General features: G+C 36.6%; 1 protein-coding gene across 1 annotated transcript in view; it reads left to right on the forward strand.

Annotated features, from left to right (window-relative positions):
* The first annotated feature begins 255 nt into the window (after positions 1 to 255).
* LOC129241240 (cell adhesion molecule Dscam2-like) overlaps positions 256 to 27953 on the forward strand; it is a 308387-nt gene continuing 280689 nt past the window's right edge. Inside the window, exon 1 of the mRNA XM_054877467.1 lies at positions 256 to 427. Coding sequence (XP_054733442.1) covers positions 358 to 427 — 70 coding nt within the window. The 5' untranslated portion in view covers positions 256 to 357. The remainder of the gene's footprint in view (positions 428 to 27953) is intronic.

Genomic DNA, 27953 nt, shown 5'->3' on the forward strand with positions numbered 1-27953 from the left:
AATATATTTTAATGTGAAAATAAGTTTTTATTTAGTTAACGAAGCTAAGCAAGTGAAAAAAAAATAATAGCAAAGATCAAAAAACATTCCATGTAAAAAAATGTATTCAAAAAAATTATTTATGCATTATTAATTAATGCTCATAAGAATGCTGTAATACCGTTAAAAATTAAAGTAAAAAAGGGGAAAAATAAAAAATTTAAACGGTGTGTAAAAAGCGGCAAGCCGACTCTCTTCAAATCTGTAGCAGTTGTTTGAACAGGAAAACATATCTGATACTAAACAGGAAAGCGGCAATAAGAATACGTAAAAACAAATACGAGAATAACAAAAATTAAGACGGCACGCAGTCAAAACATGGCAGTCAAAACAAAAGTCATGCATGTTAGTTGCTACATTCTTGTGCTTGTGTTGCTATCAAATCTCGGTGAGTGCATCCATTTTTCTAACTTTTTCATATACGACTACATAGTACTCCCACTCTCCCACCACGCTACGCTCTTTTAGTTTGGCAAGAGAAAATCTCTTGAATTTTATTGCAAATACTTTACATCTTTTATTTTATAGTTTGCCGTCTCGTCTGCTGTGAAGTGTGGGCATGAGTGAGGTTGAGGATTTCAAGGATTTCGTGTAGAAAAAGATTTTTCCAAAGTTTGTTTGTATGCGATAACATGTGCCGGTATTTACGAGTACATGCTTTTTTTAAACATTTTTCTTCTATAATAAAAAAGAAATTTAAAGTCTTAAACTTTATTTTACGGTGGTAAATACGGAAGTAGTTAGAAAGAAATTTCATTTAGAGAAGACGTTATTTAAAGGTTTAAAATTGTTTTTTCTTTTTTGTTTTTTTTTCTTTTTTGCTTTTTTTTTTGTTTTTTGCTTTTTTTTTGTTTTTGTTTTGTCAGCTTACAATACGTTTTGATGGCATGCGCTACACACATTCATATTGATACAAACATTCTTTTAAACTTTAGCCGAATTATATTTTGAGCTGATAAATTTAGGATACATACGGATTAGTTTAAAAGAGAAGAAAAGCTTAAAATAAATGAATGTGAATTTTTAAATCTTATCCAATTTTTTATTTATTTTTTTTTGAACACTTTAATACATTTAGTGCAAAGCTCCTCCAATAATTTTGTACCAACTCTGTAATAATTTTCCTTGGTTCTGCAAAATACTATACCAAATATTCTTGTTAGACTTCGACCACTGCGTGGCTCATCTTCAAGCCATTTTTTAAACTCTAAATTCCACAGATGCTTGGCTGGAAATGAAGGAGAAGGTTTTTTTAACCTTATCACCATTTTTTATGAACTGGTATTGCTGTTAAATCTATGGAAACAAAAAACTTCAGTATTGCGTGAAATACGGTTGACAAATAAATATGCAATTTAGTGTGTGCCGCAATGAAAACTTAACCATTAAAAATAAAATAAATAAATAAATAATTGGCGCGTACACTTCTGTTAGGTGTTTGGCCGAGCTCCTCCTCCTATTTGTGGTGTGCATCTTGATGTTGTTCCACAAAACTTAACCATTAGAACCATTAAATTTGGTTTACTCTACTGACTACTAAATGCCATTTTCAATATCCTTCAACTAATCTGTAATTTTAGTTCTTGAATTGGGATTAATATTTTTATTCGCGACAATTGGGTGCTTCGTTGCAATTCAAAAAGGTGTGGGAATTGAAAAAAAAACCAGGCACGGAAGAGCGAAGCTTAATTGGGGCCGAACTTTATATACCCGCGCACAATGTACTAAATTTAATTTGGACTTGAGTAATAGCTTAGAAAATTAGATGGACGGGACGCTTGAACTGGACGTGGTTCTTATCCGATCTCAATAATATTTATGTCGGATCTAAATAAGGTGGCGAACAATACGTATTTTTACACAAAGTTGATGGGTTTTATTATGGCAGATTATTTTTCAATTTTACTTGTGTCGCATTTTTTTCTTTGACTCCATAATTCAGATGAGTAATTTTGTAAACGATGGACTTACTTCCACCATTACCATTAGTTCAAAGTAAATTGTTTTGCAATTTATGAGCCATGTTAGATATGCGTAATTGTTTTTGTCATAACAATTCCTCTTTGTTGCCGAAGGTAACGCCCTTTATATGGAGCGGAAAATATGGTAATCATTCAAGGTCCGTAGAATACGGCGGCTGCTGAAGGACTTCCAATTCGAGCTCTTGGAGTGCGGCTTTGACGGCTTGTCACCAATCTCGCCATTTTTGAACTTTGTAAACCATTTTCGTGCTGTAGACTCACTTATGACACCTTCTCCATAGACATCGCTAATGTCCCGGGCTGCTTCGGCGGCTTTTTGACCTCCATGAAAAGCAAAGAAGAACAGATGTCGAAAATGTTGATTTTCGTGTCCTGGGTATTCCATTTCTAACCCTCAAAACTAAAGAAAATTAAATGAGTCAAAAATACAATTACCATAGCCTTTGAATAGTTACTTTTTGCCTTTGTAAAATAAAATAAAATATAAGAACGCTGCGGGGCCCTCAGAACCACACCCACAGATGCACTAAATATTATTCTTAACATTCTACCAATAGAGCAGTACGGTAAGCAAACAGCTGCCAAAGCAACTCTCAGACTAAGAGAAATCGGCCTACTCAGAACGTACCAAAGAGGGCACTCCTCAATTTTAGAACAATTCCCCTGCATTCCCAGCACAACGGATTTCTGTAGGACCAAGGACATCAATTTCGATAAATCCTTTGTCACAGTATTTCCTTCCAAAGAGGAATGGGATAACGGGCTCATTGTCAAGATAAATGACTTAAACATCTACACAGATGGCTCAAAACTAGACAACCAAGTAGGCGGAGGGGTCTACTCCGACAAACTCGGAGTATGCCAATCATTTCGCTTACCTGATCATTGCAGTGTATTTCAGGCGGAAGTCACTGCCATAAAAGAGGGACTTAAAGAGATAAAAACGAGAGTATTATCCGCAAATGAAGTCTTCATTTACTCGGACAGTCAAGCAGCAATAAAAGCGCTGGAATCAAAAACACACTCGTCAAAAACAGTTCTAGAATGTTTTAAACTACTAGATGACGTATCTAAGTGCTACAAGGTGCACCTTATCTGGGTGCCAGGCCACAGAAACATTGCAGGAAATTGTAAAGCGGATGAACTTGCAAGAACCGGTACAACGCTCGGTCTCGAACCGGATAAGGCGCTGATACCCATGCCCATAGCCACTTGTAAATTACTTATAGACAGGGAAACCATCAAAAAGGTAAATACAATCTGGCAAAACCTCACAACATGCGAACTAAGCAGACAGACATGGCCGAACTGGAACAGCGGTCGATCGAAGATCTTGCTACGATTCAACAGAGAATCTATAAGAAAAATGATAGGTGTTTTAACTGGTCATTGCTTAATAGGCAGCCACGCTAGAAGGTTAGGACTCCCTTACTTCGATTTCTGTAGAAGCTGTCTTAATACAGAAGAAGAGGAAACAGTCAGACACCTTTTATGTGAGTGTGAAAGCCTAGCTATGAGAAGGCTGCGCACTCTCGATACAGCATTTCTAACCGATGTAGCGGACATAGCCCATCTAAAACTAACGAAGCTCTGCTCGTTTATTAAAGCAACCGGATGGTTTGAAAAGGAACACGTAGAGTAAGGATAAGCTCCAGTGGTATCACAATGGACCTGCCGAAGGTCTAAGTGTGTCTTGGACAACCACCCTACCTACCTACCTACCTAAGAACGCCATGAACTTATTCCCCAACCTAATATAATACATATAAAAGTTTACTTCGTTATAAATTTTTATAAATCAAAGTTCCAAGCTTTGTACAAAATTCATAAAACTTTTAAAAAACTAGTTCAAAATGCTTAATTAATTTTATAGTCCATTCAATTTTGATACCATAAGCTCAAAGTTGATAAATAATCCTGTGGTTTTTTAATTTTTTTCGCATACGAGTTGAGAATTTTCTTCCAAATGAACCACATTTTCGGAAAACTATTCGAAAATTTGCAAAAACCAAAAAAAATTTATATCTTATATCTCTTTAAAGAATCGCAAGACAGCGCTAAGAAATAAATTATAAAGAGTTTTAAAAGTAATCGAATTTTTATAAGTAGTAGGAGAAGTGACTGCATGTAATTTTTTTATATTATAATATATAATATAGAAAGTTTGAAAAAAAAAATTATATATATACGCATTATGTATGTTTTTAAAATGTATCACTAACTTGGGATATTTTTTATTAAAAAATACATATAAAAAATTAAATAAAATAAAACACCAAAGTATCCTCAAGTAAGGTTTGTTTGGCAGCCGTGGCCGAATAAAAATATCTGCCGTTCGGAGCCGGCTTAAAACTGTAGGTCCCTCCATTTGTGGAACAACATCAAGTCGCAAACCACAAATAGGAGGAGGAGCTCGGCCAAGCACCCAAAAAGGGTGTACGCGCCAATTATATATATACAATATATATCGCCTTTTTAAGATCAGATTTGTTTTCGATGTTGCTTAATACTCGTGATTGTGTAGGAGTTTCAACAATGTGGGAATGTTTTTACATAATATTAACATTGTTTTTTTTATATGTGTCTTGTGCTTAGGGTCATTATCTTGATAAAAGCGAAAGTAATGTTCAATTTGTAATTTACTAGCGCTTTGATCCAAATATTCTTACAGAAGTTTTAAAGAAATATATTTCTTCATTGTTTCCTCGATATAGGTAAAATTTCCAACTCCATTTGATGATTTACTTGCCCAATCACAGTAGCTCGCAAATTCCGGGGTTGAGCTCCGCATTGGCCTCGCTACACACAAAAGGTCTGCCAAATTGCAATTTCTTACTTTAATTCCTTGTATTTGCGAAATGTTAATTATGGGCTATTCTAGCATTTAAATTTGCTTTCCTCAGTACTCTTCGAACAGTTTCTGAATGATTAGTCTTATCTAAATCCTTTCTGGCCATATCAGTTAACTTTGGAGCATTTGTTGCTGGAGTTTTCTTCACTTGGCGCACTAACACTCTTTCTTTGTGAAAGCTTTATTTGCAGCATGTCGCCTTAAATTGGAAATTTCCGAATTTGAATTTGATTGAATTGAATTTTTCGAAATTGGAAACAGAAAATTCTGAATGTAAAGTGGAAATTCTGAATTTAAGTTGCAATTACCTGAATTTGAAATAGATAAATGAATTTGCATTGCAACTTTCTGAACTAAAACTGAATAAGATGTAGAAATATTCAAAATTTCAACCTTGCCTAGTTGTAGGCGTGGATCAACTAGTTAGTAACTCCCGTATCTGTAGCATGTAAACGAAAATTTCGTTGGAGGTTTCAAATACCACAAGCATTTTTATGAGTACTTACCTACATTTTAACAAATAGAAGCATGTTACATATACACATACATAATATTCATATTTTCAATTCAATTACATTATTCTTTTTTTTCTAACGCCTTTCATACAATATGAGTTTTTATCCGCATCATAGTCAAGCACACATCCACACACCAAATCTTCCACCGCAATCAAGGAATGTGAAAAGTACAAACTAATAGTCACTTTATCACATCTAAACGTTACCACAATTTGATTGTGACAAATTCTTCTCTGCACACATGCACACATACACAAATACTGCCAATATGCATACATACACAATCCTAGGCAAACAATTTTCTTTTATAGTTTTCGTTTGCATATAAATTGCTGGTAATAATGCGAAATTATTTCACATGCTCGCCTTCATTCACGCCAGCGTACACAATCATTCCATTGGCGTGTTGTAGAACAAAACGATTTGCTCACCTTTCCACCCCAAAGGCGACAGAGGTTAGATCAGTGCTGGTAGGATGACATGAAAAATAACCCATACCTACATTCGGCATTATAATTTAGCATAAAAACCGAATTCATTTGCATATATGGCACGATTAAAATTGCAAATATGGAAAGGGATGAAATAAAACCACCAACAAGTAGAGGGAAAAGAAAGCAAAGTAAATTTTGAAGACGAAGGATTTACAGGAATACCGGAGGACTGCTATTTGACAGCATGCATAGCGTAGATTATGAAGTGATTGGAGTAAAATAAAAATATTAATAAAAAATGTGATTTAGCGTTCAAAGCTTTTTACTCTAATGTACTCATAATATAAAAATAGAAACCATTTTAAACAAAATACATTACCATTGCAAATTACTATGTTTAATTGAAAAGTCAGTGAGAAATTTTTTCACTGAGAAATTTGGCCAACATGCAGGTTCTTATAACTGTAATGCGATAGGTAATCGAATCAGTCGCCGCTAATCGGCTGTCGTCGGCGAATTGGCAGGCGCACGTCTAGCATTCGGTAGTGCCCGCGTTCGAAACTCCGGGACACTAAATGACTGGAAAAGTTTTTTCAAATAGCGTTCGCCTCTCGGCAGGCAATGGCAAACCTCCGCCGAGTGTATTTCTGTCACGAAAAAGTGCACCATTGTGCGCTCTCCATTTGGGGAGCAACAACAAGATGCTCTTCAAAAATAGGAAGAGGAGCTCGGCCACACATACAACAAAGAGAAGCAGGCCCTAGTTATATACCCAGGGTTAGGCTTTTTGTTGCTCTCCCATTAAATTGCACTACTGTAATGAAATTCTTGTATCATTTCCGATATCAAATTATAGTTTTACTGAAAGTGATGAGTCATATACTCTACATTATGTGCAAGATAAAGTTAAAGGATACCCCTGAATTTTAAAAGATAACCGATAGGAGAATAAAGTAATTTTAGCAGTTCATAAATGCTAAAATATAATTTCTCTAATTTGATGAGGAGTTAACTGGTATTCGATTAAAATGAATCAACTTGCGAAATGTTTGTAAATAACTTTTTTTTAGATGAAATTTATTATATACTATTATAAAGTATTGTATTATTTTACTTCAGTCTACGCCTTGAAGGCCATCTGCAGGCTGAAACACGGCCCCTGTACGGCACTGGACAACAGAGTAGGCATCGATCCAACGGCCTTAGCCATGCCCCTTGACTCCATGTCTTCCAGAGTCAGAGGATCAACTGTGGCCAAACTCAGAAAATGAGCCCGGCAAACACTGTTTTCACATTTTCATGGATGGCTGCAGGATCGAGCTCGGCTCCGGCTTTGGGGTCAACGTGGATTCCAGCTGGACAAAGCTGCACCTTGCTCTTGGAATACGTGCATCTGTGTTTCCAGCGGAGTTGTATGCTGCTCAAGAAGCGATGAACTTTGTTGTGGAAAACAGATGGAAAGGCAGATCTATATGTGTCTGCAGTGACAGCCAAGCTGCGCTTATGGCCTTAGATAGCCCTCCAACCACTTCAAGGGTGGTCGAGTCCTGTAAGTCCAGGCTGAAATATGTCGGTAGACATAATAGCCTGATGCTAACATGGGTCCCGGGACACGTGGGTATCGCGGGAAACGAGATCTCTGATTCTTTACCCAGACTGAGCTCTGAAGCCAACTTTTTTGCATTAAAGCCACGGTTAGCAAACGGGTTACTCTAATCCACAAGCGAGCCTGGCAGGCTCAGAGAGGCTGCAGATGGACAAAACTGATGTTACCTGTCATGCCCGACCGGAGGGGACTGTAGAAGGCTGCTTCGATTGATGACAGGCCACTTTCTTTGTGCAAATCACTTGGAAATGTTGGGCATCTCAGACAGTGCCCTTTGCCCAGCATGTGGAGAGGAGGATGAGAAGGCGGACCACTTTCTGTGCGTATGCCCCGCCTTCGCTCGAATTTCTGTTGGGCATCTCAGACAGTGCACTTTGCCCAGGATGTGGAGATGAGGAGGAGAAGGCGGACCACTTTCTGTGCGTCTGCCCTGCCTTCGCTCGAATCAGGCATCAGGTCTTTGGCACTGATGTGCTAAGAAGTGACCACCTTGACTCCTTAGCACCACAAGATCTACACAGACTTCTTCCGAGGTCGAGTACGTTTAAAGAAAATTAAAAAGGGAACCCGAGTGCAGTACAATGGATTTAATTGTGTCCGAGTGCTGCACTTGCTAGTTGTTCCGACAAAACAAAAAAAAAGGAAAAAAGTGATATATATATAATATTGGCGCGTACACCCTTTTTGGGTGTTTGGCCGAGCTCCTCCTCCTCTTTGTGGTGTGCGTCTTGGTGGGACCTATAGTTTCCAGCCGACTCAGAACGGCAGATATTTTCTTTTTTACGAGGAGCTTTTTCATGGCAGAAATTCACTCGGAGGCTTGCCATTGCCTGCCGAGGGGCGACCGCTATTAGAAAAATGGTTTTTTTTATTTTCGTATTTCACCGATATTCGAACCAACGTTCTCTCTGTGAATTCCGAATGGTAGTCACGCACCAACCCAGTCGGCTACGGCGACCAAGCATTTTATTGGGTTGGCTTTCCATTACTAAAAAGGAACGATAATGGTAAAAGAATAAAACGAAACAAGGAAAAACCCAGTTAACTTAAAAGGAACAACAAACTATTTATTTTAGAAAATATAAAAAAAGGAATTATGAAATCGGCCATAATACTGCGGGAACAGAAAAAATTCTGTTCCATTATACTGCAGTTATAGAAACAAAAATTCTATTGATGAAGGGATATGATTCTGAGCGTGTTTATTTCTCGAAGGCCAAAGAACACTAACGCTCCCAAGCAAACGAGACTTTTTAATTTTTTTCAGAAATGGAGAAGCTGCAATTTTCCTAAAAAGTGGAAAATATACTTTTTTTAACTTTTATGAATCATGAAACACTGCCTAAATGTTAATACTTTAAGGCATAAGTAAAAAAACAGGCAACTTTTCGCTAGAAAAAAACCAAAAAGTTAAGTTCGATAGAACTTTTGTAGTTTTTAAAATGATGGACCTTCACCTATGGCCTTCGATGAAACGATAAATTCATGAATAGTGGAAATTTGGACTAAATAAGCGCGATTTTAGTTAAATGCTTGCTGGGTTAATAATTGCGTTACACATTTCTCTTTAAAGATATTTCGGAGCAATGAGCTAATACGGTCGTGAAAAACGTAATTTTTTCCTATAGGGATAATTCATAATTAGATTGGTGGATTCTTGCTCTTTCTAAAGAGGGTAGTGAGCAGTGCCCCGCCCTATCCATCTAATAATAATATGGGAAATTTAAGCTATTTTATTTTTGACAAAAAAAGATAAAAGTAACACTTTGACCGTTAGTTAGAGACTTTTTTCCAAAAAATACAAAAAAGGATGGAGGAGGAGGATTCTTATAGGTGAAGTCTTGGGGACCTCAAGCAAAACGAAAAGTTTTATCTATAACAATATTATGTCCTAGACTTTTTTATTTTTGAAAAACGCGATACCTGTTATTTCGGATCTCTGGTTTGAATTACAAGACGTCATCTGTCAGCCGATATTTGAGATTGAGCGCAACAATGTGCTACAGAAGCATTTGGAATCTTAACATTGATAAAGCTATTTAACCTTCAAAGCTGCGTCATTAGGTGCCTTAAAAGAGTTTGCTTATTTTGCTATCAAAACGTAAATATCTGCCGTTTCATTGATATACTCGTATGTATGTATGCAATTTCAATTTCATTAAGATTACAAATGGGGTGATATAAAATCATAAAAATATCTCAATGGGTTGTACTCCATTTTTGGGTAGCTGATAAAATATCTAATAGTGATGCGTACCTAAATACCATTACAAATATAATATTGGATTCTGCCATATTTATCCGTTTGCCAGATTTGAGATTATTGCATTTGTGGAAATTGCCCAAAATTTGTCTCTAAACATCACTTCAAATTTGTTGGAGGCGACCCCAAATCCAATAAGGATAAACATCAACAGATAAACACACATCTCAAGTGTGTGCGTGGGTATATGCACATTTTTATATATATATATATATATGCAGTTATGTACATACTTGAGTATTGAAGAATGTTCAACGAGCTGGCTTCGCGCTGAATGGGGAAAAGGTAGAAAGAAAAAGTCTTATATGTGTGAATATTATCCTGCTATGCAATATTGCAAACTTGTTACTTGGAAAAACAAACAATGCTGTGTTTACATCTGCATAATCTGACTTTCTCAAACAATAAAAAAAATGTGTTGTTGTGGTTTCAATATAACTAGACATTCCATATAAAACTATCTAACAATTAAGTTGTAAAAACATACTCCGTTTGTGCTAACATTCGCCAAACACAACCGAAAGTACGTTTGGTTATGAGTTGCATACGAGTTGTGTAATCTATGCAGTCGATATGAAGGAAAAGTTGGTAGGCATGGCTTAGCACGCTCTCTTAACACTCACCTACTTTTTAGAAAACCAGGACGCGATCGAGGTCCTTAAGTTGATAATGACTAATTCAAACCGTGTTCAAAAATGCTAGTTTGTAGGGACCTTTCTGCTACAGCAGATTCACACAGGAATGTCTGATTCAATTCACCAGAAGAGAGATATGGTTTAGTGACACATAGGGTTAGGACTGAGTATACCGCAGTGGTCCTTTGTAGCTGCATGCTGAGTTCGAACCAAAGTTAATCTAAGTGAAAATGGTAAGACGAAATAGCACATTAAGTACTAAGCATTATTTCTACTGAGGTGATGTTCCCAAGTTCTACAGGTTTGGCATCAGTCAACTTTTTTATAGTTTTCTTATATTATATATTTATTTATTTATTTAGTCCAAGAACTTACAATCTTATATACTACAATATAGACAAAAAGTTACTTCAAATAAATTGCAAATCTTGATTTCAAGAGCTAAAAAGTGGAATTCAAAAGATTAAAGCTGCTTTTGAAACAGAAAAGGCAAGGAAGACGGCATGCCTACAAGCATTAAATTCACAAATAGATAAAGAGATTGGAGAGTTAGAAGAGTAGTTAGTTCTCATATCAATCCCAGAGACCACAAGAAAGTTACGTTATTAAATGTGTTTCGTTCCCACAAATACGGGCAATCAATTGCACTATTGCTGACATTATAAGTAAGTTATAAGCAAAATTTTAAATATTCGTAGTTAGGTATGTAGGTAGGTGAAATCGTTGAACTACCACTCTGGCTCTCCCCAAGTTGCACTAAAGCGCCGCTTTGATTTCAGTATGAGACCTCCAACTGACATATATCTACAGCCATCCAGAGTTGTTGATGTAGTGAAGAAGATTGATGGGACTTGGGTTGAAGTACTGCTTCGGACAGTCGAAGATAAGATCACTACGCTATGGACATCTTATTTAGATATAGAGGGGGCTTTCGATAATGCCACTTTCGACAGTATGTGCAGCTCTGCTGGTAGACATGGTGTATACCGGGTGCTGGTGGATTGGATTCGTTCAATGCTAGCCCAAAGAATCGTCCCGGTGTGGGCGGAGGAGGATCTGCTGGTGTCGTTCGGGGTTAATAGAGGCTGCCCCCAAGGTGGTGTGCTGTCTTCATTGCTCTGGTGCATGGTGATCTATCCCCTACTTACCACCTTAAATGATCCTGGAGTCTACGCACAAGCATATGCGGACGACGTTGCCTGTTTGTTAACGCGCCCTTCGCCAATAAGCATCTGTAGAAAAGTGCAGAAAACTCTGGATATGATTGACACTTGGTGCTGTGCGAAAAGGCTATCGGCAAACCCTACTAAAATTGGTATTGTCCTCTGTATCAGAAGGAGGAAGCTTGACGGACTCATTCTTCCTAAGCGAAAAGGAGTCACAATCCAACCTTTGGATAGCTGGAGTAATATCTTGGAGTAATCCTCGATAGTAAACTTCTTTGGAAGTCACACGTTGAAACAATGACATTCAAAGCACTGACAGCTTTCTGGCAGTGCAAAGGTGTCTTTGGGAAAACGTGGGGCCTTTCTCCTAGCAAGGTTCTATGGATCTACACGGCTACGATAAGACCTATTATCACCTGTGCATCAGTGGTCTGGATGAGTAGACTCTCTCTCGTGGGAGTCAGGAGAACTTTATCGAGACTTCAACACACTGTAGCTATCTGTTGCACCGGAACTTTGGGTCCCGGGACACGTAGGTATCGTGGGTAACGAGACATCTGACTCCTTAGCTTAGGTTTTGCCACTCCCTTCTACAGCCATCAAAGCCACCGCTAGCAAATGGGTTACTACAACCCACAAGCGAGTTTGGCAGGCTGAGGGAGGCTGCAGATGGACTAAACTGATGTTACCTGCTATGTCCGATCGACTGTCCCAAGCCCTCCTGTCACTAAGCAGAAAGCAGTGCAGACAATGGACTTAATTAATGTCTGAGTGCTGCACTTACTAGTTGTTCTGATAAAAAAAAAAAACAATACCGACCGAAATCCTCCAGCGAATCATTCAAAATTTGTATTTACAGATAGGTGAATTACGGCGCAGTTGCGGCCAACATTTGGAAGAGATTATATTTAAAAAATAAATGTCATGAATGGGTCTCAAATAATAAAGATTGCCCAATCAATTTGAACTTTCGTTGCTTTATTTCAATTTAAAAAACCAATACCTCTAAATTTATATGACAGTTTTTAGAAGAACTAAAAACTACTACAAAAAAAACTTCTGCACACATGAACGCTTCTTGTCGGAGCACAAGGCTCAGATTTGATTAGATTTGTGGGGGGTTGGACAAGTCCAAGCAATCAGTCTATAGACTATTGCACTACAAAAGGCTTAGTCGATATTTCTCTCAAAAATCATTCGGTTTTTGAAATTAAATATTTAAAATACCACTGTGCGGCATTGTTACAAAATTTACGTATCGTTTGATTAACATACTGCGAAAACATCTAATAACCTTTTTATTGTGGTATTCTTACGGTTCTAGCCAATTCACGAGTCTCCGAAACTTAGCATATACAAACATGAACGCATACATTTTTTCCTCCTTAAGCCCAAAATAACGGCAAAAGTATATAACAACGGAAAGGAATGAGCGATTTGCTGCCATTCATTTTTTTTCTTAATGGAAATTTAGGTTCATTTATAATAGTCCTTTCACTAGTCAACAGTGGGAAAGTAGCGCAAATGGACCACATCAAGTGATTGATTAATTTTCAAAGTCACATGACAGCTGCATCATACCAAGTTAACGTGAAGATGTGAACGCACATATGTATATAACGGGGTTACATGTTTATATACTCGTAGAAGTGTATGTATGGATTTATGAATGACAAAACTCATTGGCAATACTATTGAATGGCAAAAGAATGAAGAAAAAGGAGAATGCAGTTTGAATGAAAAAAGTGTATGTACGTGCGTGTGAGTAAAGAAATGAAAAACGATGTGTCCCTTGAGTGGTCTTTTTGATTTTTCGACACAAATTGGAAATATTAGACACTTTGTTTTTTATATTCTTATACTAGTGTATGTACATAAAGGAGTGCTACCTTGAAGTGTAATGCTGTATACTCGTACATACATATACTGTGCATGAAAATTAATTCAGCATCGTGTGCTTACTTCTTAGTTCGGCTTTGTTTACCTACAAAGTTACCTTAGAAAGTTTCTTTCGAGTTTCATGAATATTTTATCACCTTCAAGGAAGGAAGAATGTACAAAATTAAAAGGTGAAAAAACGCCACTGGCGAAATCATATATGTACTTGCACTTGATGTACATACATTTGTATGCATTCCTCTACGGAGACTAGTCCTTTTATATGTATGAAGTACAAATACTCATGGACAATGAAACAGGAGTGTGAGAAATTGATCAGTTTTAAAGATTTTGCTTTTGCTTATTTAGTGTTTCAGATTTCTTTTCATAAAAATTTAATTCATTATGCAACAAAACCATGTAAACCTTGAACTTTTCAATTAAAATTTTTAAAATATTTTTTGGTATGCAATAGCCTACTCAATTTTAGTATAAAAGAGTGATTTTCAACAGCTTTTATTCCTGGCAGTGTCAAGGATTTTCTTCCTAAATGTCTACCACCTACATATCAAAACTATACTAAAAGTTCTGATTGAAAAGTTAGAAATTTTGGTCAACATTTGCAGAATTTTAGAAATAATGCAAACAAATAAAAAAAAATCAAAATAGTTGAAAATCTCGCACAGCTATTTTACTGTTCATGAGTGTATGAACGCACAGAGTTTTCAGTTTCAGTTTCAGACTTATTTAAACCTGAAGTTATTGAAGTAATCATTGCTTATACAAGAGTTTACAGGAAACTATTTGAAAAGTGTGGTGTACATACATAAGCGAAAAACAGCGATGAGTGCTGAGTCTTCACATGTAGTGATTGGATTTTCGACTGACTCGCGTGGCTTCTTATAAAGGGTGGCTCGTATACAGGTGCCTTGTAAAAATATGTGTTTTTCCAACTAATTTTACTATTGACTGTTAAAGACTTCAGTTATTAAGATATATCTTTACACATGCAGATATCGTTTCGAGTCATATTTTAGGTGAATAAAGAAGCTTGCGCATTTTGCCGAATAATAATTCTGTTCCTCGAGAATTTCACAGAATTCGCTGTTAAGCTGGCACTAATTTGGATTCTTGCTTAAAGTCTTATTTTTCGAAGCGCACTTTTCTAGCTATTCTCTTTATTCCAGTATCTTCTTTCCATTAAACTATTATATTAATTTTTGTTTATAAATCTTCGTTTTTTAAAACTTGTTTCTACTTTTTGTCGCACACCTCATCTAGAGTTACGCAAAGTTACGCCAATTTTTTATATTTATCCATTATCCATTATTTAGTTATACCAATCTGCGATGCAAACTGATGACAATTTTATACAAAACTCTCAGACTATTCGCCCACAAGTCTAAAATATAGTAACGACTGAAGAAAAACCCATAACTTTTAGATTTTAATTTCTCCAATTTGGGAGCACCCAGCTCAGAAGTACGTACTTTTTCGAAGTCACTCTCGGAGGCTACAGACAAGGTGGACAGGTTCATCTGATGCTGAACAAAATATTTGTATCTTAAGCCCTAATGGCAGCTAACATTTTGAGGTTGTAAAGCACTTAATGCAATAGTAATATATGTATATTGGATATACTGCGTGAAATGATGATTTGATTATGCAGCCACCGTCTTTATGTGGGATGAAATCCACGACGACGATCAGAGGTTTCAGCCAAAATGGTGCAATGTTGCATCTATTTAGTTAGAGTCTCTCATTCAACTTTTTGCGTGATGCCATTAAATATAGACATAATTCAGTTGAGATAATCCACGTTATTGACCAGATCTTTGATGCGAAAACTCTTTGAGATGGGACCAGAAATCACCAACAGGTTCTTAACAAACTGGGTTAGCAAGAGTGAATTAAGTTCTATTGCGTTATACTTAGTCCTGTCATAAGTTCTGTTACAAGTCAAATTCGTTATAGAAATTACAATATAACAAGTTTTTCTTTGCTGTTAGTTTTTTTAAACATGTAAATATTAAACAAATAATTTTACTTTTCATTCGAAATGGTCACCATTTGCTTTATCACAAGCCTTCAAACGATTATGGCATTCAGCTATTGCGGCACGTACGGTTTCCATGGATATTGACAAATTTCTGCAGTTCTGACCACAAACTGTAGTCCAATGGATTAAGATCTGAGTTTCCGGACAACGCATCGTCTGTGGCTATGAACCCAGGAATATTGTTTTTTAGCCACTGCTGGGTGGTTTTTGCTTTATGGGCTGGAGCAGAATCTTGCATCAAGAGCCTACGCTCTCCATTGAAGCCAGTACAGCCCAACTGCTTCACCACGCCTTCTAAGATATTCTCCTGGTACACTTTTGGCTCCGTCTTAACCCATTTTTCCCAGAAATGAAGAGATGTAACGCCTTTACAAGACCGTCCCCATCAAACCATTACGGAGACTGGATGAGGGCCATGCTGAATCCTTGAAATAACATATTTTGCGTGTTTAGAAGATTTAGCATAGATTTGGTTGTTTTGCTTTTAAAAACCTCTTCAACAGTGAATATTTTCTCATCTGTGAAAAGAATATTTTCACCGAAGAAGCTGTGTGTATCTGTCGAGTTTAGTTTTCCTCAATCGCGTTGGCAAAAAATGACCAGTTGGGCCACGGAAGGCTTGCATGTGGAGGTCATCTCCAATTAGTCTTGACATGTATGTATATATATGGTCGATACATTAATTTCCCTACATATGAGTTTCTGCTTTCTAAGGAGGTTTCTGCGAATTCTTTCTCGAACGGCTTTTTGGCTACACTAGTTCGAACCACGCGAGAATTTCTGCTTGCCACTTCTATTTATATTTCAAGATTAGTCAAGTATATTCATAGGTCTTGAATTTGGTTAATTTTACTTCATTTTTTTTAAATATACTTGTACCTGATTCACCCTGTGCAGCTAAACGATTTAGTAGATACATTTATACATATATCCAAGGTATTAGTCTGCAAAGTTCAGTCTCAAGCGAAAAATAAGAAGACTTTCGCTTCTGCATTGACTTGGCACAATGAAACCACACAAGTCTATGGAGCATCGCATCAGAGCTCTCTAACTCTTCTAGTATGTGGATATGCGTACGTGTGTTAGTGTTTTCAAATGTCTTTCGAAGTATTTAATTTGCTGTGTAGTTCAAATTACAGTTAATGCTGTGTAATTCAATTACTTGTAGGAAAAGTAAATAATGTTAATAGTAAATGGGAAAGTTTTTTTAATTGTCAGTAAATACTTTTTATATACTAATGTTTATATTTTAATACCTGATTTTTCAATTAGGAAAAGCTCAATTATGATGAAAATTCGTTTGACAAGTCCAACAGCCATTTAGTTCGCTATTATGTAATATTAAGTCTCTTCGCATCACTACTGAACAATTTTGTATTCAACTTACTGTTTTGCAATCCCATATACCGAAAAGATTGCACAGTTTGTGTTGAAGGAAATATTATTGCAGTCGAGAGTGTGTGCTGAGAGTGGATCGATTCGTTCCGCAGGCAAGACTTTGGCATGCGTTTATTACCTTTGTGTAAGATTCTACCTAAGAACCTTTTGCATATAAGTATACCTAGAATATTAAATCTGTGCTAGCATTGAAGCCAATTGACCATTGATGTAATTTCAGTAATTGAGCGTTTGAACCGTTGGGGGTCCATAAGTTATTTTTTACCGTTATTTACAGGGCCCGCCATCTATCGTTACGGATTTGAACTAGGTATTATTTGAAGAATGGTAACACTTAGCTATCATCTGATTTGACAGAAAAATAGTTTTATTCTTCCGCTGAACGAAAATGGTTGTGTATACGCTCAAAGAACGCTGGGAAATATTGCGACATTACTTTGAAAATCATGGTAATGTTGCAGAATGTGTGGCGCTACGATCAATCTTTTGCGCACTGTCTTCGAAGATCGCATTATCAGCCGAAATTCTGATATCGTTTGGCCGCCTCGGAGCTGATTTTAACGCCGTTGGATTATTATCTTTGGGGTGCCGTCAAAGACCAGTGTTATGCCAACAAACCAGCAACAATTGATGCACTGAAGACCAACATACGCGATGTCATAGCTGAAATACAGCCGCATACAATCGAAAATGTGTTGAAAAATTGGACCGATCCTATGGGATGGTGCATGGCTAGCCGAGGCAGCCATATGAATGAAGTTGTGTTCCATCATTAACCGGAAGAATTGTACCTCAAAATAAAAAAAAACAGTTTGGAAAAATATTGAGTAGTTTCTTTTTTATAGCATTTTTAATTCCGTAAAGTTATATGGCGGACCCTTTACTTCTAACATCTTAATTATGAGAATGAGCGATGGAGCAGCAGTAACTCCCACATGACTCATGAGTCTATGAAAATTATGCTGTTTTTTACGTTTTGTTGGTTGTTTGTTAGTCCATGAAGATGGGTAATTTTTGAATTTTTGATAGAGTGCGTGAAGATATTTGGCAGGGGTAACGTGCCATTAGGGATAATCTCTTATAGTAACAGGAAGAGCTAAATATGTAGGTCTTGGGCTAGATGGAAAGCTAAATTAGAAGACTAATTGAGAAAAATGGGTGCTGGAACCCAGAGCAATACATTGGCTCAACACAGCGGGAGTTAGGATATTTCTCTACTATGGTATAATAGCAATAGTATAAAAGATTTGGCAAGACTCGCATCTGTTCTCATAATTGATGAAATGTCAACCACATCATCGAAAGCATTATATGGGACAGTAAACCTCCTCCCGGTAGATCTGCAGACCAGATATATCGCTCGCAGTGCGGCAATAAGGTTGAATGCCTAAAGTAGGCGGCTAAACACGGGCTACGGCAACGGTGAAAGACAAGCTGATATTTTGATGAACTAGCCCATAATTCCATTTCAACGTTCACGGCATTCACACACTCAAAGGAAGAGTGAAAACGGGACAATGTAAGACAGGGCGAATCCATTCCTCTATACACAGATGGCTCAAGGCTCGAGGGCAGGGTAGACGTAGGTGAATATGTCGAACAGCTGGGAGTCTCTTTTAGTTTTCGCTTTCCCGACAACTGCAGTGTTTTTGATGTCAATAATAAGAGCCGTGGCACTGGCACAATGTGATGCGATACCTGGAGAGCATATTTACAATTCCGCTGATAGCCAAAATCGCGTACATAGGTGTCGACATCCTGCATGTTAGGTTAGGTTAAGTGAGATGCTTGCCCATGCGATGACTCATTTGGGCGAATATAGAAGATGTTTGAATATCAGTCCGGCGATAGCACAGCAGCTGAGAAGAAGATGCTGAGATGATTCGACCTCATCTTCGAGACAGATGCTGCAGAAAAGAGTTGAAGCATTACCCAGTCTCATGGATACCTATGACGTGGATACCTATCGGATAATGTCCTGACAAAGTCCCACAAAATTCGGAAGCTGCGGCTTTATTCACATTAGAAGCTCCCTGGAATGCTTCTGAGCTACACCTGGCGAGTAAAATTTCGTGGTTTTGCGCCAAGCGCTCGCTGAGTTGATGCAAAGCTACCACATCTTAAAGGAAACCCAATCCTTTTGTTACGCACAGAAACAAGGTCTCAAGGACTTTGTCACACAGAATCAATCTCTTAATTCCTGTCCTCCCTGATGGGACATAGAGTCTCTACAAAACGCTTCAAACGGTCAAGATCTTTCACGATAATTTTAACTACTTTGAAAGATTTCCTTGCAGCGTTAAGTTCTTTTTCGAGAGTCCTCTTCCAAGTGCATTTTTTTTCTACTGCTTTGCTGATTCCAATCGAGTGCTTGCTTGCATGTTTCTGTGGGATTCTTTCGAAGAGTACGGCCAATCCACCTCCATTTCATTTGCTTTATTTCAGTCTGGATGGGTAACTGCTTACAATTCGCCCAAAGCTCTCTGTTGTTGATTGTTATGGGCCATCAGATACGCAAACAAACGTCTTAAACATTTGTTGACAAAAACTTGCTACTTATTTGCGAGCAAATCTATCCAGATCAGGCCCGACAGCCATACAAAAGGATCGATTGTACATCAATGGTCATCTGTAATTCGATTTTCTGCGTATTTGTGGATAGAATAAGATCAATATTCATGCTTTTACCCGTTCCAAAGCCCCATTTCACTTAGCCTCAGAACACCAAGAAGAGCAGCTTTTTATAAATGATATCTTAAAGCTTTTAATAAATACTATGTATTTTAGGCCATTTCTATTTCAGATTATGTGGGCCATCCATCGAATCATACGAGTACATACGGCATGCATATACATTTTTTTATCAGCACGTCCGTCCATGTAAGTAACAATACAGCGCCATATCTCTTCAAAGCTGCATGAAAATTTCATAACTCTGGCACACACAGATATTTCCAAGTAGGTTTCGAGTTGATTGCACAATATTCGACCATAGTAGATATGTATTATTTGTACTTGCATCCAAATGTGATGTCGCCCTGCTGCATTGTTGCGCATACGACATGTAGGACACAAAATGAGTTCTCCAAACAAATCAAGAGTTTTACATACAAATCTAGAGCTTGCAACATAAATGTCACATCCAAATCAACAGGTACTATGCTCAAAGGATTTCTTTACTGCAGTCAATTGTTGTCATAGTTTCTACGTTGTGCGAAAAAGTTTACTTATCTGGTGGACAAAAAACAAAAAAATCTTGGAATTTTGCCAGCAAACAAAAAAATAAGGAAAATAAACTTATCTCACTGACCTACTTGAGATGTTCTGTACTCGTATTGCTAAAACAAAGTAATAATAATAAAAGCTTAGAAAGATAAACAAAACAACAACAGTAACATCAAAATAAATGGGCAAACAATAAAATGTATGCACAGAAATATAAGCAGATTCACGTTTCGAAAAAGACATTGAAATCAGAGCAGTAAATAATGCTGGTAAGCGTGAAAGCGTGCAAGGCATTTGTTAAGCAGACGTGCTCAATAGAATTTAAAATTTTGTTGCTGCTGTTGCGGTAAGCACACTACATTTCAATATTGCACATACCTATATACGTACATGGGTATTCACAATGCCCAATTTAAATATCAACATACAATATAACGTACCTGAATATATCTGACAAAAATATACCTTCACTCCGTTGAAGAGTAAAGATTAAAGTGAGGAGGTAGCTGAGTGGATATACTTATATGGGTACCTTGATTAAATAAGTTCGAGATTTTCTGATGCATTACCAATAGCCAATAGACATTCGTGCTGTCGAATGTGATAAATCTTTACCAATACATATATAGTACACGCAAATACCCGGCATGCGCTGCTCCATCGTCAAGGTAAAGTATGTAGGGTTATCAAGGTAACTTAGCAACTTGAGTACATTATTATTTAAATAATTAACATTAATTTGGATAGCTCAAGAGACATAGAATAATTTGCAGAATAACTTCCGTAAAAACATTTTTTTTAATAATGTGAAGTAACGTAAATTGAAAGCATCTTATAAATAAAAAAACCTGGTCCACAATGGGACCAAACATCGGACTCCTGAAGTAACTTTTGAAAAAAGTGGTCATATAAGAAAAAAACACATATTTTTAAAATTAACTTTAATATCGAATATCTCGAAAACGGTTGAGTTTTGGATATCATATCTTACAACTAATTGATCACAACCACCTTTTAGATTTCCCAGATTAAACAACCTGTTTCTTATGCTATCATCGGAAGACAATTATCTGGTGTAAAATTTGACCCGAAGCTTCATTGGAAGCTGCACATTGAAAATCGAGTTAAGAAAGTCAGTGCAGGTTTTTACTCCCGTAAGTCGGGAGAGTGCAGAGGACTGCATGTATTGGCATCACTAGGGCGTATAAAACATGCCCCACTGTCGCTCATTCTGCACATACTTGCCGTTGAGTATCAAGTTCAATCCATTGTCACGCAGAGCTCTATTAGGCTGAAGGAGGTTGGCCCTGGAGGCAATCTTTTGTAGGGCATAGTAATATTTTGAAGTAGATTTTTCTTTTCTTCTCTGCACTTCGTACATATATATCCATCCATCTAGATTGGAAGAATGGGAGAGTATGCACGGATCCAAGATGGAATCTGGAGTTCTAGCGGAGGTTTTCTCTATATCAGCTAACATTTCAGTATCTTTTAAACTGCCGAAAACTAGTAGTGCCTTTCAAGCAGAGGTCTTCGCGATCTTGCAGACATACAAAATGCTTAGGCATCGCTTTTGGAAGGGAGGCATAGATAACTTTTCCGATAGTCAAGCTGCAATCACGATCTTTTCGTCATCATGTTACAGCTCTATCGAATATGGACTTCCGTACAACCCCAATAGCAGAAGCTTTGGGGCTTGCAGAGGAAGAGACTGTTGAACATTTTATTTGCAAATGCCCGGACTGGTGGTTAGGCGCTTGAAGTTCCTTAGTGTACCTTTCAGGGATAGCCTGAGGAAGTACTCCAGTCTAAATCCCGTTTCTCTCATCAACAGCACTAGATGGGCTTTTCTTCCTTTAAATTTTTAAAGTGTTTCGCACGTAGTGGTCCACATTATGGTAACAAAACGGCACTCATCTAACCGACCTACCTACCTAAAGAGGAAGTATATGGGATAACTTTCCCTGAACCTTGTAAGTGAAAGATTAGCAAAAAACAAAAGTGATAAATATGTTGAAAAAAATATTCCGGAGATATTGGCTTCAAAATAGACAAACACTATATAAATGAACGCATTATATTCTTTCTGATTTCATTTGAGTAGATTTCCTATTAGGTAAAAAAACTGTAAGCCAGATGAGTCAACTAGAGGAAGCGCCCCGCTCCAAAGTGGTCAGAACAACGTGAACATATCCATACCCCTCGCAACATCTAAACTTTTAACAGACACATTATAACTATAGCAAATGTCAACTGGAAACAGTTAAACCCCTGCTCCACCGGTAGACAAACGTGGCCCGAATGGAAGATGGCTCGCACTAAGACTGCTTCGTAGCCGTCCTATCTGGGCATTGCCTAATAGGAAAATGTGCCAGCAAATTAGGGATATCACCCAATGACTATTGTAGAAGCTGTAAGGATATGGAAGAAGAAACGACAGCCTAACTGTGGACGGTTGGCATTACTCGGTCACGCTTTTCTGGACAACCTTGCGGATGTTGCGAATCTTAAACTAGCTAGTATTGTCAGCTTTTTAAAAGCCACACAATAGTTAAGAGACGACCAAGTAGAACAAGGATGGTTCGTCGAAGGACAGCCACTTCTGCTAACCTAACATAGCATAGGTAAAATATTTTTCCATAATTCTTCATTTAGTAATAGCTACTAACCGATTTCCTTTGCAACACCACGTAAGTAAACATTTTTATTTGCATGAGCTATGTTTTCATTTAGTTTTATTATCGATAAAAAGAAAAAATTAAGCTCAAAAATTATCATTCTCTGTGACGAAAAATTAAAAGAAAAAACAAAATATTTCAGACCAAAAATATAACAGCTCTTAAAATATAACCATTATTTCAGATACAGATTATTTCATATCACTCGAAAAATAGGCTTGATCAAGAAAATAAATTCGTTTACCGAATTAGCAATTAATTAGAAATGGCATTGTATTTTTTTGAATAGGCAAGAATTTGATTAGATCAAAAAATTATTTTAAAAATTCAGTGAAATGTATAATAATATGGTCATCAAAAGAAAGGGGAAATTTTCTAAATTAAAAAAAAAAAGTGACAAGGTATTGCAAATGTCCATATTAAACTTTGTCCCCGGAAAACCTTAAGAAATTCTTATAGCTAGTAATGACTTCGATGTTTATCCTTTTAAATTCATGCTTTTAATATATGCTAAATTAATACAGACAATTCTAATACTTCTCTCTATAAACCAAATTATGTATTGCACTGCACGACGTATATAAAAAAAATATTTGAAACACACCCTGTATGCCTCTGTAAAAAGTACATCCGCCATTTTTTCAAATTTCATGACCGATGCTCCAGAAAATATGAAAATTAAGTTTTATTATTTTATAATACACTAATTTTTTTTATACTTTTTTAATTAAACATATCTTTGAAATTTTAAATACCTTTATTAAAAATGCTGAGGTCAAAGAGGAAAACAAAAAACGCAGTTTTGCTAGTTTATTTTTCTTTCCTTATGCTTTGAAATTTTTTGGTTTTTGTCGCACTGTGCATTAGGCTCATGCGATTTGCTACTTCCCTGATCGGTATATCTGAGCTCTTCTCACTTCATGAAAAATTTGCATGTGAAAGCAGCAATCAAGATATCGAACAAGATTCGCAGCTAGCGAGTACAGTTATACTTGATAAAATTGGTATAACTCACTATTTTCGATGCTGCCAAATCGCTCTCTTCTGATATTAGGCAAGTGTCTTTATTTTTGCTGCTTCAACTTTGCAAATTCCTGCCTGGTTCACACACCTTGCAATTGTTAATTTTTAGTCTACAGTCAGCACTACGTTGCCCAACAGACAGTAGTGTTGACGTAGCACAAACATCACAAATAACAAGTTGAAGCCACAAATGTTTCCTCGTATGAACGCGGTCTTACTAATACTCATTAAATGCTGCCAAACAAATGTAATATTTTGGCAGCTCTTTTCCAGTGCTATCAACAATCGTTTATTTATACCAGTTGCTTCATCCACTTGCCGAATCGAAGACGCCTCTTGTCAAATAAACAGGTGTCGCTAATTTAGTTCGCACCCATGCCGCGCAGAATACCGGAAATTCAATTTGCAGATGAAAATTTCAAAGGTCAATATTGTCTGACAATACAGCTAACGGTAATTTTGAAGAACATGACAGCGTATAAATACGCAGTTATGCGTCGTACGCCGCCCAGCAGGTGGCTATGCATACATAAATCAAGTTTTAAAATAAGCACACATACATACATATAAGTATGTATACGAAAAACAAAAGCAACAAAATTTGCATTCCAACGTCAAACACGAATACGATTCAAGCCATAACCTTACCGATTGAAGAACCCATCTACGACGCTCCACTCACTCAAATCTTCTGCTTACTTGCCAACAAGTCGTTGCCGACTTTGCTAGCGAGACAAACAGGCAAACAAACAAGGAACGCTAAGAAAATACTTATTGTTTTGTTGTAAACACGCTTTCTGATTTCCCTGTTGTTAAGTGCTACTTGTTTTGTTTTCTTATTGGTATCTATCCAAATCGCAATCGTTGAGCCGCTCTTTCTGCTCTGCCATCTCTGGAATGCCGCGAATGCCAATGCTTGTGCTGCAGAATTTCAGAATTTAAAGTACCGGAAAATTATACATTTTTATGGGCGATAAATATGTAAAGTTAGAATAGGTATTTTCTTGAAAACTTGTTCATGTTGTTGTGTTGATTGGCGTCGTTAAATGGCTGCAATATAAACAAGAGGTACTTACGGTGGAATTTGTACCCAATACGAGTAATTTGCTGAAGAAAATTATAGTATTGGCTCACTTAACAAGTGTTTAATAGAGAAAAATAAATGTATATATAGAATATTATATATTTAGAAATATTAGAGTGTAAGGTTCATATATGTATAAATATATCAGTACAATTATCCAAGGAAATTATTGAAACATTACGCAAAACTTCATAGTTTTGAGTTGAATGAATAGCCGCAATCATAACATAACCAATCAAGAAAGGATGTGAAAATTCAGTCCTGAGCGAACTTTATATATCCGTCTACATTTTATTAAAATGGTATCGTGCGTTTTTTAAAGGTGGTTTTAAAATTAATAAAAAAGATGTTTAAAGTATTTATTAATGAATAATATATTTTCCTTCATTATTTACAATGTCTTCCCAAAGTTAAGGCAAATTTTTAATTCCCTGCTCAAAAAATTGTTTGTCCTTGGAGCCAAAATACGCTTCGATATCCCTTTTTATAACTTCTTTGGAGGAGTAGTTCTTGTTATTCATATGGGATTGAAGCTCACGGAAAAGGTGATAATTGCAAGGTGCAATATCCGGAGAGTATGGTGGATGCGGCATTAGCTCCCATCCGAGCTCGTTCAGCTTGCCTAATGTTTGCCTTGCGGTAGGAGGTCTTTGCGTCTATTCACTAAAGACGGTCGACTTTTGTTAAGTGCCTCATTCAGGTTTGATAGCTGATGGGAATAATAATCACCCAATCGTCTGGTTTGGTTTCAGAAGTTCATAATGACCGGTATTGGCCATATCCTACCAAATAGACAGGAGAATCTTCTTGGGGTGAAAGCCATTTCTAGGGGTCGGTTCTGGTGTTTCATCTTTATTTAACCATTGGAGTTTGCGAACAGGATTATTGTAACGGGCCCATTTTTCATGACCAATAACGATACGGTTCAAAAACCTTTCATTTTCAAGCCATTGCAGCAGCTGAGAACACACATTCACTCTCTGCTAAGGGTTACGACGGAAAGTCTATGCGGAACCCATTTTCCCAGCTTTGAAAACTTTTCCAACTGAACCAGGTGCCTGTGAACTGTTCATGCGATGAATTAGCCTCTAAGCTATCATACCGACTGTCAAATTTGGCTCAGCTTCCACGAGTTCGAGCAAGGCGTCGGAGTTAAAGACTTCAGGACGAACAGCGCGCGGGGCATCCTCAACGTCGCAGTTACCACTTCGGAATTTTGAAAACCATTTTTGCGCAATCCTTACATTCACGGTATCCTCTCCTTGAAAGTATTTATTTCTGCAGCAGCAGTTGTTGCATTTTTACCACTTTTATAAAAAAAATACAAAATATGCCTCTTATACGTGTTCGAAGATTCCATTTTATTTTTTAACAATACGTGCTTCTATCCGCGATTAAAACCACTTGTTGAATGCACAATATATCAAAGAAAATATAAATAGTTCCGTTATATTCCGCGAAAAATGTATGAAAATATCGTACAAAAATGAGATTATGGGTAAAATACGCTCGAACTTATGGACTGACCTGATATTTGGGCTGGCTGTTAATTTTTGGTAACTTAGTCCAATCTCAATAATATTTATGTACATCGGATTTACGTGAAGGGACGCAGTACGTACACCATATTTCGGATAGTTCATTTTATTCGTTATCGAGATCGCGAATATGAATATGAATTTGAGAAATCAAAAAGTTGGCCGTTAATGAAATTGTTGTGTTTGTATATTTGTATACATATTTTTATTCCAAAGTAAAATCAAAGCTTTTTAGCGCGAAGCGCAACTGTTTTTCCTTGAAAGACAATGACAACTACCGATTATACCGCCACGAACCCACTCCTTATGAAACCATTTGCCGTTAGGAGTCGGAAGAATAGTACAAAGTTCTACAATATGTATATTGGGGGGAAAGTTTGGCCAAAATATCTTTGAGGATTATACAGTTAGTACGCTTTAATCCATTACGAATATTATTATCAATATCGAATATATTGAGCTTAATTAAAATGTATTAAATTTAATCTTTGCAAATATTGAAAACAGTTTCTTATTTTTTATGTTTTTTTTTTCAAAAGCTTCAATAAATAATTGTTTTTTATTTATGTTATAATTCGACTTTTATTTTTCTTGACAAAAAAAAAACAAAAAGCTAAAATTTGAATTTTTTTAAGTCAAATATGTAAGTTAAATCTGAACCTTTATTTTTGATAAAAATAAAAGAACTTGCATGTATTATTTAAAAATGACCAGCGACACAAGACAATTTAAAACACAAATTCTCAGCACTTAAGTTTGTTCTTAGTGATTTGTGATGCAATTTGTCCAAGTTGACCTTGGTGTCTAATTTAATTGTTAATTTGAATTTCGAATCATTGATGTAAAAAGGTGAATAATTTAGTGTTTAAATTAAGTGGAAAGTGAATTTTTTTTAATTAAACCTGATGTATTATTATGGAGATGTATACTGCTATTTTGGATACAAAAAATAGAGGTAACATATTTATATTTAATATTAAATTGGAAAAATGAAAACCGCATTTAATTTTTGATATTTGGCCGGAAAAGTAGAAGTAAATTTTTAAGTTTTATTTTTGATCGGAAAACTAAGTGAAGTTTTAACGTTTTTAGGGCAAGTTAAATGTTCTTTTTGATTAAAACAGTGTCGGTTACAAGATAACGTTTGATTTTTGTAAAAAACTCAAAAAATTAAAACATATAGGGCTAACATTTCTTGAGAAGAGCATAGAATACAAACAATGCTCACTAGTCGTTTTCCTCGACATAGAGGGGCCATTTAATAATGTTAGCACAAGATCCATAATTGAGGCTCTCAATATGTTAAGCACATACATAGGTATCAACAAATGGATAGAGATGAGACATGCTTAAAACTAGAATAATCATCGGTGAGGTAGGCAGCAAAACTAAACGACGTTAGTCTTACGTTAACCCAACAGGCAAAATACCTAGGTGTTATCCAAGACCCCGAACTCAGCTGGAAGTCCAACGTAGAGTACAGGGTAAAGAAAGCGAATATAGCACTTAACACTTGTAAGAGAATGTTGGGTAAAATATGGGGTCTCCATAAAAACTATCCAATTGGTCCTACATA

This window comes from Anastrepha obliqua, chromosome 3 (assembly GCF_027943255.1).
Source record: "Anastrepha obliqua isolate idAnaObli1 chromosome 3, idAnaObli1_1.0, whole genome shotgun sequence".
Classification (NCBI taxonomy): Eukaryota; Metazoa; Arthropoda; class Insecta; order Diptera; family Tephritidae; genus Anastrepha; species Anastrepha obliqua.